Raw genomic sequence first — 14,554 nt, 5'->3', positions numbered from 1 at the left:
GGCAACTCGGAAATTTCTCGTTAATTCACGCCTACTTTCATTTGAGAAAATGAAAGGCATCCGCAACGTCAGTACTCAAGACCAGATAAACCCAGGAAGCAGATAAAGTACAACGACGGTGGCGTCGATTCCGATGGTCGTGCATAGTCGTGAGCAAACCAGCATGCAAAGCTAGCGCTACAAATCATGCGTAACCGATACCGCCATGCCGCGCCGCGCCATCACTCGATCCTTTGCGACAGTGACGCCTTAGTTGGTCGGTTGAGACCGGACGCTGTACCCCACCTGACCGATCGGCTCGGTCGAGCGTGCGTGCCACGCATGGGGGCCTTCTCTACGAGAGTATTTGAGTAGTCAATCCATCCATAGCTCCACCATGATGGCCGGACGGGGGGACACTCCACCACGTGCAACTCGTCGTCGTCAGTTTCAGCGCCCCACAACGTGCGTACGTTCACGACCAGACGAGGCGGATGAGTGCCTGGACGGCCGGCCGGTCTTGCTAGGCACACCACGCCGACAACGCGGCGCGCGGTGTCGTCCCCACGCACAGCCCCGGCCACCGCAGCGAGTGCCTCGGGCGCACCGCTATTGTCATCATAAAAAAGAAAATTCTATAAAATTCAATCGTATAGAAAAATCTTTTTTCTTTTTTCTATACATATTACTGTCTTTCTCTTTATCTCAACTACACGTGCTAATCGTTAAATTAGAAAAAAACGATATAGATCAAAATTAATCTTTGTATAAAGAATCTTATAGAATTTTGTTACCATCGTAAGCGCGTAAGCACATAACGTGAAAGTACCCGCTGCCGCACGCACGAGAACGTCAGGTATCGCACGGTGTGTCACCTCCCGCCGGTGGCCGGCAGTCATCATCGGGGGTGGTAGCGCAATGCTTTGCCAAAACATGACCATATCGTTTTCAGGAAAAGCACGGCGGCTTATTTGCCAAATCAACACGCGCCCCTCTAGTCTCTACGCTCTCCCGCGAGACTCGCGGGTCGCAAGTCGCTCACGGGCTCACGGCTCCCTGACCCCGACGAGTCGTGAGTTGAGTCGTGACGAAGCAAAAGGGGCACCCGGCCGTCAGGCAAAGGCAGGCAGCCGTTTACCCCTCTTCTCCCCGGCGACCGGCGGCATTTAAACCCCTCACCACCTCCCCCCTAAAATGCGTCCTTTCCCAGCGCAAAAATTAAAAAAATAAAAACCTAAAATATCCGCTTCCCCGGTTTTCTCCTCGCCGGCGACCGGGGCGACCGCGCGCGCCGCCGCCGGTGCTTATCCCGCCTCTCCATGCACCCATTCTGCTGCGCGCCCCTCGTGCCCGTATCGCCCGCGGCCTCTTCCGCCGCGGCCGCGTCCTCCGCGGTGGCGGGCGCCCCGGCCTTGATGCCACCGCCGCAGCCCCCGCCGATGCCGCCCCCGCCACCGTGCAACAACTCGACCGGCGGCGAGCGGCGGGTGAGCGTGGCAGGGGGTGGCGATGGTTCCTCGCCGCCCGAGGGGGTGAAGCTGAACGACATCGTCGGCGGCGGCATCTCGGGAATCCTCTACAAGTGGGTCAACTACGGCCGCGGGTGGAGGCCGCGGTGGTTCGCGCTCCATGACGGCGTGCTCTCCTACTACAAGATCCACGGACCTGACCGCATCGTCCTCTCGCGCGAGACCGAGCGGGGCGCCAAGGTCATTGGCGAGGACTCCCTCCGCCGCCTCTCCCGCCCCGCAACCTCCTCGTCCTCCCACTCCAACGGCCACCACCAGCCTCGCAAGCCCATCGGGGAAATCCACCTCAAGGTCGTCGGTTCTGTCCGCTTCCATGATCGCCAGATCCATTTCGCCCGTAGCTGACGTGGTAACGGTGGCGTTGCGTGTGCAGGTGTCCACCGTGAGGGAGAGCAGATCAGACGACAGGAGATTCTCGATCTTCTCGGGGACGAAGAGGCTGCACCTGCGGGCGGAGACCAGGGAGGACAGGGCCGCGTGGCTGGACGCGCTGCGGGCGACCAAGGACATGTTCCCGAGGATGTCCTCGAGCGAGATGGTCGGGCCAGGGGACACCGCGGCTGCCGTGGCGGTCTCAACAGAGCGCCTAAGGCAGCGGCTGCAGCAGGAAGGGGTCAGCGAGGTGGCCATTGCTGACAGCGAGAGGATCGTGCGGGCCGAATTCGAGGCTCTGCACAAGAAGCTTGTGCTCCTCAAGCAGAAGCATGCGCTCCTCGTCGACACCCTTCGCCAGCTAGAGGTACTTGCGGATTGAACAGGATCTGATTATGCATGGAGTGGGAAGAATAATTGCTTTTCACTGCATGGTGTGTCATGCTTGTGATTCCGCCATTTTGTACACGCTTGAATTAATTGAAGAAAAAAGTACGAAGCTACTGGTAAATATTGGCGTACAGAGCATATTGTTTTGTAGCCTGCATCAATTGACCATAGTGTACTTGGGAATCTGAATTATAGTTGTTACTCTACTTATCGTGCTGTAAGTTTTTCATAACTTCTAATTTTCTTGTGCCGTTGTTTTTGTGACTCGGTCAAATTGTACCTTTGCATTTAATTATCGAATGTGCTACGGAATCTATCTGATGCAGTCTATTTAATGTGCCTTGTCAAGACTAAAAAACAACACAAAAGTTCAATTAATAGTTCTAGATGTTTGTTTTGGTTTCATTTTGCCTATACCAAAGTTTCAGGGGGTATATTGTAGAGCTTTTATTCCTTGCTCAGGATATGCTTTGTCATGAATTTCGGTCCTTTTGGAAGACAAAAATAGGACACTATTTATTATGTTAGCTTACTACTTTTTTTAGGCTGATGTCATTGCTCTTGAGTTTTAGGTTTCCTTTTCCTATGGAACTTTGAACATATAAAATGTTTAGGTTAGTGATATCCTCATCTGACTAAGTATTCTTTTGTTGCTTTGCTGTAGACAGAAAAGGTTGATCTGGAGAATACCCTTGTTGATGAGAGCCAAAGACAGTCAAAAGAGTATGGATCTGCTTCTAAATCAAGGAATGAGAAGTATAGTGGTATGATAATTGTTGGAATGGTTTGGCATGTCTCGCTGCTACACTTGTTATTGACATGCACTGTACCTTTGGGATAAATGTTGTTTATTATGACGCATCCATGTTAATATGCCACTTCGAAAACAGTTACATGGAGAAATGCCACTCCAATGTTGCATCTTACCAGTTAAATCATTTTCCAGTGGCATATACCATCAGAATAGCTGTAAGTCCGTGGAGTTTTAATCAATTTAGTTGGCTATGGTTTGGGTTTGATTGAGCACAGCTTTTGGCGCCCATGTGTAATTATTGTAAAAATACTAGGAAATTTCAATCCAGAACAGATAACCCTTTCCTTTTTCTAAACCATTATAATGTTTTGGCTGCTATATTAACTATGAAGTTCTGTTGCTATTATTGCCAGAGCCAAAACTGAGCTTATTGATGGCAGAAGTTATCTTAAGATATTCACTCATGCAATCTTTTTCCAGTTTCCCATTTTCTCGTGAGTGACACATTCTTCCGAGGTTTTTAAATGCACTGTGGTGGCATGTTCATATCTAAAATAGAATATTTTGATAGTAAGCGACAATTCCAACCTCATTCTTGTATGATTGCCATTTGTCCTTATTCTTGTATGCTAATTCATGCACCTTATTGGGCTTTTTGTAAATTTCACTAGGTGCTTTGACCACCTGATTGACTATATGAAGTCAGTCCTTGACAGAATTTTTTCTAAAGGAGTATAATAAGGATTGTCTCTGATCGATTGCATTAGTCATGCAATTAGAAATAGTATTCTGTGTCACCTTGGTCAAGTCTTGTAAAACATAGTTTCAATTAAATTTGTAATTGAATATATCAAGTGTTGATATTGTACCCAAAGGGCCTTTTTCGATGCAAATAGGCTCAAAATAAACTATGCTTATTCACTTACAAAATAAACAGATCAGACTTCATCGGCAGTTCATGCCCACTTCAATACATCGTCTTCTCGCCTACTTGCCCAGTCTGAGTTCTAGGTTGTACATCGAAGTGCTCTACTCGCCATCCCAAGCGCCAGGCACCAGAACTAGCAACCACCCCTCCAGCCATCACAACTTGCTGCAGCCACGACACGCAACACCACTACCAACTACAAGCCTATATTTGAGCACTGTGGCAAACCATCCAATGATCACACATTGACTAGGTTCTGTTACTTTGGAAGAAGCTACCAAATCCTAATTAATCATGTGGCTTGATGGCGACTGTGATCCCTCCTAGCCGGGAAAGGAAGCAATGCAGTCCATATTTGGATGAATTTCTTGAATGTGCATTTAGTTTAGTTTTATTACGCATAATGTGGTGTTACATTAAGTATATCTTTGGCTTGCTTTAACTCGCATATTGAGCTATCATTTTTCTTTTTCAGAAGGAAGTGCTAGTGAATCTGATGATTATAATGAACCACAAGATCCTGCTGAAGAAACTGACGATGATGACAACATTTATTTTGATACAAGAGATTTTCTATCCTCGAGCTCTTTTAAAAGCAGTGGATCTGATTTCCAAAGATCTGAAGCTGGTTCGGATAATGAAGACGATTATCCAACGGATGGAATTGATCCTTCCATGAAGTCTGTTGGAATTAGTTATCCATATGTGAGAAGGCGTAAGAAGCTGCCTGATCCAGTCGAGAAAGAGAAGGGTGTAAGCTTGTGGTCAATGATCAAGGACAACATAGGAAAGGATCTCACAAAAGTTTGTCTGCCAGTTTACTTCAATGAGCCACTCTCGTCATTACAAAAATGTTTTGAAGATCTTGAGTATTCCTACCTTATTGATCGTGCATCTGAATGGGGGAAAAGGGTATTTCTTCTTCCTCTCCCTGTTAGCATTTTCACGTGTGCATCTTTTGTAATATGTTGAATGCAAGTAGCTATAGACATTCGATTTGTTAGATTTTGCATTATATTGTCTCCAACTTGCAACTAATCCGTTCACATAATGATACTCTATCCTGCCTTGTGGCAGAATCCAATGTTAACTACATTAGTCTCTGTTGTGTTCCTGGCCAGAGAAAAATGGGGACTAGATACTCTTCTTTTGTTTCATCCTCGCCAAAGATTACAATACCCCTCCTTATATAGTGGGTCTCATAACTAACGAAAGTTAACTTTTACAAATCCTAACAATATGGAAACTAATCACACCAACTATTTGAAAAATGATAGGCATGAAAACATATCAAGTTTCCTTGCTATCATGCGGACTTTGAGTTGCTGCGCATGTCTTGCCTCACACAATAAAAAAATGCAGGCTAGCAATATGGTTCATCTAATACCCTCTCATTTTTGTTTTAAAATAACGGTAACTACTTAACTGTGCTTGAAATAGCAACATTCCTATTTGCTCTTTTGTTTCATAAATCAAGTCTGGTGCATCTGCCATATTGAAAGAATGTTCCTGCACTGTTGCTTAGTATATTTACACTGAGTCTTTCGACCACCCACCATTGGGTTTTCTCCCACCTTTGGGTGCCATTGGACATAGATATTCTACTTGCTCTGCGCATTGTCTGTGATTACCAACAACAGCTAGTTACTGAATAAAGATGTTTATTTGCATATTCATGTAAGGACTAATCATGTTTGATGCATCTCACTTCTCTGTTTTGTGTTGAATACCCAGGGGAATAGTCTTATGAGGATTCTTAGCGTAGCAGCATTTGCTGTTTCTGGGTATGCCTCTACAGATGGGAGAAGCTGTAAGCCCTTTAATCCCCTTCTTGGGGAGACATATGAGGCAGACTATCCAGACAAAGGCCTTCGTTTTTTCTCTGAAAAGGTCTGTTAATGAAGCACACTTTGTTGAGTTGGCATAATCATGTCTTTTCTATTGACCATGTTTTTTCGTATATGCCAGTAAATAAAACTCTCATAAACAAAATTGTTCTCTTATAAAGTCAAAACGTAATAGGAAAGTTTGGTGTTTAATGAGTTTTTTCCTTAGTATCCATGCTTTTCAAAATGAGTGACAATACAGCAATGGATAAATTCAGAAAAGTGAGGAGTTCCAGTATGATTTGTCAAGTTTAGTTATATTTTTTATTTCTTAAAATGGTAAAACAATTTGGGTTACCCACATCTACAAGTTATAGTGAGTGCTTCACTATTTTGGCTTGCTACGTGCCCAATGCTTCTTGGTGATTATGTTGTTGTCTGAAGCTTCCTCAAAAGTCTTTGTTCATAAATGGCTAACTGTAATGTCAACCAACAAGTCAAACATTGGGATTGACATTATATCGGAAGCTGCCATTGATTCTTGTTTACTGCTCTCTCTTTACTTGTGATAGTACCCATGTTTATGCCATTTCTTTATTTGTGATATACTGGATAAACACTTCATGTACCTCTCTGCTCAGTACCTATTTGATCCTCAGATAGCATATGTTGTATTAGACTCGCAAATCATAGCTACTTGACTCTACTATAGGATTTCTGCAAGATTATATCTATTTGCATTGCATTTTGGTTGGTGAAGAGTCTTCAATATCACTTGCCAGGTTAGTCATCATCCTATGGTTGTTGCATGCCATTGTGAGGGAACTGGCTGGAGGTTTTGGGCTGATAGCAACCTAAAGAGCAAATTCTGGGGTCGTTCCATTCAACTCGATCCTGTTGGTGTGTTAACACTGGAGTTTGATGATGGTGAAGTTTTCCAATGGAGCAAGGTACTATCACATAGCTAGCAATAAATGATTTATATGTCATATTATCTGATTGGAAATATGTTCAGGTGACCACTTCAATTTACAATCTCATATTGGGCAAGCTATATTGTGATCACTATGGTACTATGCGCATACAAGGTAACCGTGAGTATTCATGTAAGCTGAAGTTCAAGGAGCAGTCAATAATTGATCGCAATCCTCATCAGGTAATTAGCATATATTCTTTACCACTAGTTTATTTTGTCGGCATGTCAGTTCTTCCCAATTTCTATATTTAGTGTGTTCCTTTACAGTTTGTTTCTCGCTAATATATTTTTAATATCTGTGCGAGTTTGGCAAGTGATACATTTGTTAATATGGCAAGGCTTCTTATTTTTTTATCAGTTTTCGAAAAGTTTTGAGTTTCTAGCATGATGGGCACTGTAGAGTGTATAATCTTGATTGAAATAATCTGCATGAGTCATGATCCCATGAGTCTTGAGCTCGGGCGTTTAGATTTGGACAAAATCATACAATAAGAGCTAGAGCTTTGTTGTGCGCTAGTGAATAATGATCAACGATCCATCAACTTAGGTAAAATTTATCAAGAACTGGATTGTAGAATCTCTCAATTCACATTGGAGCAGGGTTCCATAAACCTCCGAAAATTGGCTGGTTCTTGCTGATAACCGGTGAAACTTGCCAGGCCTGGTTTTCTGTACCCACTTTCACTTCAATTGGTTCACCACCCAAAAACTCTATTTTTTTGGAATCTAACTTGTAGACCAATAGGCTGGTAATTGCATCTAGTTTACATCCCAGACTCCTAAAAATTCACGAAATGGAAAAACAGAAATTCAGAAATTTGTTTTTTTAAGAAACAAATACCGCCGAAGAAAATCGGAACTGGTCCCCTCTAGTTCTGGGGCACTTCCAGTATCCTTAACTCTGACATGGAGGATCCATGGACATGGTACTCGTTGGGACTATTCGGCTGTGGTAATCAACTTTTTTTTATCAATATAAATCCATGACCTCTTTAGATGGTTGGGATGTGAACTGATTGAACATTGAAATGCCTCCATATCCTGAAAGGGAGCAATTTAGGTCATTTGCATTTACTCACCAGTCTAATTCTATGTAACATCTACTTCTGCCACTTCTGTGAATGAAATGGTGTGAGTGCAGACACCATTTCCTTCCCAGAAACGTTTTAAATGTAAACTCATTTCTAGGTGCAGCCATGGTTCCTTTCATCCCCCCCCCCCCCCCAAATTTCACCAACCAAACACACTCTTTAGAGAAGGAATGAATATGTAAAAACTGATATTTGCTTGCTCAATCACAGTTGATAGAAATTCTCTTTCTGTTCGCAGTTGAAAAATGATTTTCTATGAAATTTAGACCTGTTATCGAATATTGGTATTTGTTCTCTACATATTTACTTAAGCAAACTTTATCCAGTTCAGCCGATGTGTATGCAGGTGCAAGGTGTTGTTCAGGATAGAAGTGGTCGAACTGTTGCTACACTATTTGGAAAGTGGGATGAAAGCATGCACTATGTGATGGGTGATTGCTTTGGGAAAGGCAAGGGATCTGAACAGTTCTCGGAGGCCCATTTGTTGTGGAAAAGAAGCAAACCACCTAAGTTTCCCACTCGATACAATTTCACTCGCTTTGCAATTACTTTGAATGAACTCACCCCTGGGTTGAAGGTAAGGATGATTGTGTACTGATATCAGCTTCATGTCAAGATCATTACTAGGTTCAGGCTCATATTTTTAACATGTAAGCAGGAAAAACTTCCACCAACAGACTCAAGATTACGACCAGATCAGAGATGTCTGGAGAATGGTGAATATGAAAGGGCAAATGCTGAAAAGTTGAGGCTTGAACAGAGACAGAGGCAGGTCAGTCTATGACGTCCAACTTCCACATGCTTTGTTCTATTAAACTTTGGGGTATTCGTTGGTAATTTGTTGAAATTCAGGCACATCAAACATGAAACATTCCTACAAGCTGCATCGCAGCTTCAGCATTTGCCATATTTTGAGTCATGTTCGGGCATGCATCCCCATTTAACACTTGGGTGAAATAAGTTATATTTTGCATTTTATGCATGAAGAAAATAGGATAGATGAAGTTTGCATAGTAGGAAATATGGTACACACTTACTCCTATGCCAGTGCCTTGACTGAACTACATAAATATTGTTGTTATAGAATTAAGGGTGTGGCCATGCCTTTACCTTCATCCGGCCCTTCTTTCCAAACGAACAAACTAGATTAAGTCTTCCTTTCTCAGGTGCACTAGACACACTCTGAAGCCTCGGTAGGGAAAATAGCCAAATCCAATGCATTGTTACACACTATTTAGTTTTCTGCTCTCTTAGCTAAGTTTGCTGCTCACTGATCACACTGCAACAACCACTTTTCCTCTGTGACGGCTTGTATCGTGCTGATTAACACATATCTTGGTTGCTGCGGCTCAGGTGTCGCTTACCGTGAAAAAATTTGGATAGGAGTTATTTTTAGTATACATGGAACTACATCTTTTAAAGTGAAAGTTTTAATTCTTGGTGACACTTTAATCTTTTGCATGGATTTGGGGCAAGTTCTTTTTTGTGAGTGAACTGGTAGATAAAGCTTTGCACGCTGGTGCCATTATGACAACAACAGAGGATACAGTTCCATATATATGAGGTGTCATGAGTGTATTGTTCCTAAACATGCATTAAACTTCTGTTTTAATCAACAACCTGCGAGAAATGTCCCACAAATTACATGACCACCTTCTGTGATGGAGGTTAGCTGCCTATTCTTTGCACGTGATTTGCAAACTACAGCCTACAGGACAGTATATTTGATCCTAATGCAAACTGGTTCTAGAGATCTGTCGTAACAAATGTTCAGGTTCAAGCATGAACTTAACGACTTGCTAAAAGTAATTGTGAGAAGTTGAGACAAATAATTAAGCTTAGAAGACGGCTGCATACATGAGAGAAAATGATAAACTACTGCTGAATGTCTGATTTCTGCATTAATAGGTTTGCAAGTAGTAGTAGTTATCATAACACGTTTACTCAGTTTACCTCATTTGGATTTTAATACTAACTCAGGCAGTTTGACTTAATTAGTTCTGAAGGTTAACAAAGCCGGGCCAACTGTATTTCAGGCACGAAAGATGCAGGAGAGCGGGTGGAAACCTCGGTGGTTTGCGAAGGACAAAGCTGCTGACACATATCGTTACCTTGGTGGTTACTGGGAATCGAGAGAAAAGAGCAGCTGGGAAGGCTGCCCCGACATCTTCGGACATGTCCCTACCGATCTGATGATAACTGACTAGGTTCGAGTAGGTTATAGGCCTTTTGGTTCCCTGTTTTTTTTTTAATCTTCTTTTGGGATCAATTGATTCCGGAATTTTTAGTGGTTCATATTAGGGCAATTAAATGCCCGTTGACATGTAAGCAAAGGCAGTGCTTCAGATATATTGGTCTCGTACATAATAAGAGAATGGTTCGTCACAAATGTCACCTTAAATTTTCATAAAAGTAAATGTTGTTTTCTTGTGAGAGTTTCATCCTCACAAGTTCAGAGTGGTGTCATGCGGGCCATCTGTATGAATACATATTGGTTATGTAACTATGCATCAATGCATGTAGGTGCAAGGAGGATGTGAATTTGTGCACCATGAGGGTTTAAACCATGTCGGAATGGCAAGCATGCATTGGAGCTGCAAAGGCTACTTATACGCAGTAAGAGATACTAACTGATACGTTCCTAACTCTCCCTTTATTTAAAACTGCAAACTTTGCGCCACATGAATGTACCCTGGGGATTGATTAAAATTTTGGACATTGTATGCTTTGCTTGCTGTCATGCTGTCTCCATTGGTTTAAACCCTCACGCTTAGTTTATAGGGAAGAGGCAATCTAAGTGCTAATCTACACCTTAGGTGTAGATACACCATATTGAATTACTGAAATTTAACTACTGGCAGTGACTACTGAGGAGCTACTACTGAACGTGTTCATAATTCGCAGTGCTTTTTCTCAGTAGTAACTTCTGGAGTAAATATTATTCTACCCCAGGGTATAAAATAGTGCTACCGGAAGAGGCAATACGTATTTTGTATTGGTTGTTTTTTAGATGAAGAGGCGACAGGTTTGAGAAAGGAGGTAGAGGAAAAGAGAGGGGGAAGTGTTCGTACAAAAAAGAAAGAAAAAAGAAAAGAAAGAGAAGCAGCAACCAGAGGTAGAGATGGCATTAGCTATTGGGCTATGAGGCTATGCCAGGCCAGCTGAGCGGGTCCATCTACCGGTCCGTTACAGCCCACCAAAACCGCATTGTTGGTGTGGATCAGCGGGCCGTCCCGTCCGCCGAGTTGCCACAGCTACACACCGCGGGTAGTTAAGTTTAAGCGCCGAAGTGTGTGACACCCATCCCCTGCCCCTGTTCAGCGCGTGCATATGAAGGCCTAGATCAGATGTCACGTTGCTCTCGCAAGCACGCCGCATCATCACGTTTACAGACTCGCCCATCATAAAGGCACCCACCACAACAATGTGAAGTCGCAAATAACTCGCAATAAAACCCGCATCACATCTCACAGGTTTCCAAGCCCACGCCGGCGCGTTCAATGAAACCACCAGGCACCAGCGCTGCAACAAGGGGATATCCCCCCCGTCCGCCGCACACAGCAGCTCGCGGAAAATAATCCTATAGATCTGGTCTAGTACATTTGAAACCTAAACCTAATTCATGGTGTGAGATGTAATAATTTATTTTTTCTTTCTCACATATAATTTCTTTTAATTTTATTATAATTTTATCACATATTATGTTATAAATTAAATCCAAATTTTAGCTACGTGGGATCAAATCTCCTACTAACTCCGTTCTCTTTTAGATGTCGTTTTAGTTTTCGGCACACAGAATAAAGTTACAATTAATTATTTCGTACACGATATATTTACCTCTCTTGATTTCTCCAGTATTCAATCAATGATATATAAACCATCAATTCAACACATTTACTGAATTAAAACTTCACTTTTCAACAGTCTTTAATGTAAATACTTTAGTAAAACACCATCTTAAAAATTTAAAACAACATCTATTTAAAAAAGAAATTGAATTTCTAAAACGAGAATGGAGGAAGTAGTATTATTTTCCGTCCGCTCACTTGCGGCATTCAAAGCCCTCTGTTTATTTTCTCTCTTTCCATAGAGCCTTGGCCACTTTTGCCACGACCGGCCACCTTTCTGTTCTGCTGGCCCCGCTGCCGCGTGAACCGCCGGCACCGCGGCCCCACGGCGTCGTCGCGCCTCGCGCGGCAGAGGAGTAAATGCGGCGGATCGCTAGCTGCCCGGGTCAGGCGGCCGTGGATGCGAACCGCCAACCAACCGATCGATCGTTCTCTGTCGTGGTGCGAGTCGCCAGATGTAACCGAAGCCGGCGCAGCTCGCTTGGCCCGATCGGGCGTTGGGGGGACAGGGCCGCGACGCGTGCTCGGGACGCGTCCGGCGGCTGCGCGCAGCCCTTGCGATGACGAGCGCGGCGGCGTCGCGTGGGGCGACACGCGCGCTCGACAGCGAACTCCACGGCTGCGACGATGCGATCCTTCGATCATTCATTCCTTCCAGGTACGCTTGCTGGCCGACAGAAATGAGAATGCATGTGACGGCCGGGGCAATAATAGGTTACGTGACGTGGCAACGACACGTACGTGACGGCGTGGACCGTCCGATGACCAGCATGCACATGTGATGTGCTTGAGGTCATGTCTGGGTCCGGCCGGGCTCCTCATTAGCTTGGCACATTGACCTGGTAAAAAGTTCGTTATGTAGTACCATTTTTTTTCATTAGGGAGCTCCATACCCTCAACTCAACAGAGGATGCCTTCAGGGTTAAGGTCGGAATGAGATCATCTGACTTCACTGCACATGTGCCATAAGCTATTAGATTTTACATTATACCGCAGTAAATAAAATCAGAAATTACTAATTACTGTAGCTTCTCTCACACATTACTGTCCATCTGTAACTTTGCCTGTGTGAAAATTAGAGGAATTAAATCCGTCAGCGCCGGGACCTCGGGTCGCCAACCTAAAAGCTGGCTCCAAGAGTTACTCGGGTTCGCCGGCTCTTCACGTTAACGTTAGCATTTGTTGAGATCTAATTGTCATGGCCAAAACCTTTTTTTCCCGACAGATCTTAAATGATTGATAGCATAAGTCGTAACTAAGTTTAATACAGTGTCATTAAAACTTACTTCTGGCTAGTAATGACCGATATCATTGTTAGTTTTTGTTTCTGAAAACGCAGAGATTTTAGCACAGGCAAAATTTGGCGGATTCTGCCTTGATGGGAAACAGGAAACTTCTGTGGCAGATCATGGAACCAGTTGCCACCTTGCCCGCCTGCAGGCTCACACGGTCGTCGACGAGCTGCGGCTGCTGCATGCATGCACAGGGCTCGAGATGGCGACCAGGAATGATACAGAGGAATGGAGAAATGCACCGGCAAGCAGCGTAGGAGCACTGTGCGAATCAGAGGGGCGGCAAGGCAACCCGAGAAGGCAGCCGGTGCCTGGGCGCGGCGCCTGACACGGATGCTGCAGACGTAGGGGCAGTGCACTCAAACAGCGGTGCGGCAACGTGTGCGCCGGTGTGAAAGGGCTTTGGGTTGCCGTTGCCGTGCATGGCTGCGATGCCTTGTGTTGCAAGGCCATAATGTAAACTTCTCTAGAATTCTCGCACGAAGCTTTAGAACTATTTTGCCATGATAAATTTAGAAGAGCGTAGGTAGAGATATTTCATCTGAATCTTTTAGACATGGACAATTGTCACAATGCTTTGGCTCAACTAGGTCATGTAAGGATGCGTTTGGTTGGAGAACAAAGTTGAATATAGTATGATTATCTGATGCCATTCAATTTTTTATTTGATGGTATGGATAGGATGATCTAATTTATTATTTGGTTAAACGGACATAACTTAGATAGTATTAGTCAAAATTTTATAGGATTCGCTTGTCATATATTTAGTTTTTCATTAAAATATAATCATGTGAGATTTTGTTTTGTTGATTTAATTGTAATGAATATAATGGTACAATCGGATCGCAAATCAAATAAACGGTTTAGGAGATAATATCATTCAAAACGTGTTAACAAAAAATGTAATTACTCTAACCAACCAGAATATGTCATATCAATAGAGATAAAACTCATCCAAATTATGAATGACTCTGTCTAGCACTTTTTGACGGATGGGCTCATCCAGCATCTTAGATAAAACATTTCTCAAATTGGTCATCCCATCCAAGCTGCCCTGCAACCAAGCATCCTAAAAACTAGATGACCATATCCCATCCGAAGATATCCTATGCACCAAATACACCATAAATAGAGTGTCATGCCTCGTTACTATACCAATCAAGAATGAGACCATGATAGAGCAAGCTAAGTAGATATGTAAGAACGTGAGAGAGGGTGGGTGCTAGGCTAGATACCTAACGAGTTGTATGTGTGATCTTGTAATAGTGTTTGTGTTGTAATAAAAAATGTTTTTTATAAGTATTAGTCTTCTATTTAGATTATTAGTTTCTAAATACTTAGTGTATTACTAAGTTGTGATCCATCGAAAGTTGGCTCTGTCACCTAGGATCACAACGGTCTGGGCTTTATTGAAGATAGATTCTACCACCCGAAAGCCAGCTTCATCTGTTTGTTGGCTTTGCCACCCAAAAGTGAGAAGGTAGCTCTATTGTCGAAAGGACCCAATGCACTAAGTAATTAGAAATAGTTAACCGACTAAAGTGAGTTGGTGAAGCATATGTGTAAGTC

General features: G+C 43.4%; 1 protein-coding gene across 2 annotated transcripts; it reads left to right on the top strand.

Annotated features, from left to right (window-relative positions):
* Positions 1–1,107: 1,107 nt before the first annotated feature.
* LOC133915631 (oxysterol-binding protein-related protein 1C-like) lies at positions 1,108–10,300 on the top strand. 2 transcript variants are annotated; one of them, XM_062358859.1, is made up of 10 exons: positions 1,108–1,799; positions 1,882–2,247; positions 2,935–3,034; positions 4,428–4,864; positions 5,687–5,842; positions 6,561–6,728; positions 6,794–6,934; positions 8,192–8,422; positions 8,504–8,617; positions 9,882–10,300. In XM_062358859.1, the coding sequence occupies exons 1-10, from the start codon at positions 1,299–1,301 to the stop codon at positions 10,050–10,052; spliced, it is 2,385 nt and encodes a 794-aa protein (XP_062214843.1). In that variant the 5' UTR covers positions 1,108–1,298; the 3' UTR covers positions 10,053–10,300. The 2 variants fall into 2 exon arrangements, with proteins under 2 accessions (XP_062214843.1, XP_062214844.1); XM_062358860.1 differs by lacking the exon at positions 1,108–1,799 and having other exon boundaries at positions 2,105–2,247; positions 2,935–2,993.
* The last annotated feature ends 4,254 nt before the right edge of the window (positions 10,301–14,554 follow it).

Source organism: Phragmites australis, chromosome 4 (assembly GCF_958298935.1).
Source record: "Phragmites australis chromosome 4, lpPhrAust1.1, whole genome shotgun sequence".
Classification (NCBI taxonomy): domain Eukaryota; kingdom Viridiplantae; phylum Streptophyta; class Magnoliopsida; order Poales; family Poaceae; genus Phragmites; species Phragmites australis.
This window is presented reverse-complemented; position numbering and strand designations above follow the sequence as displayed.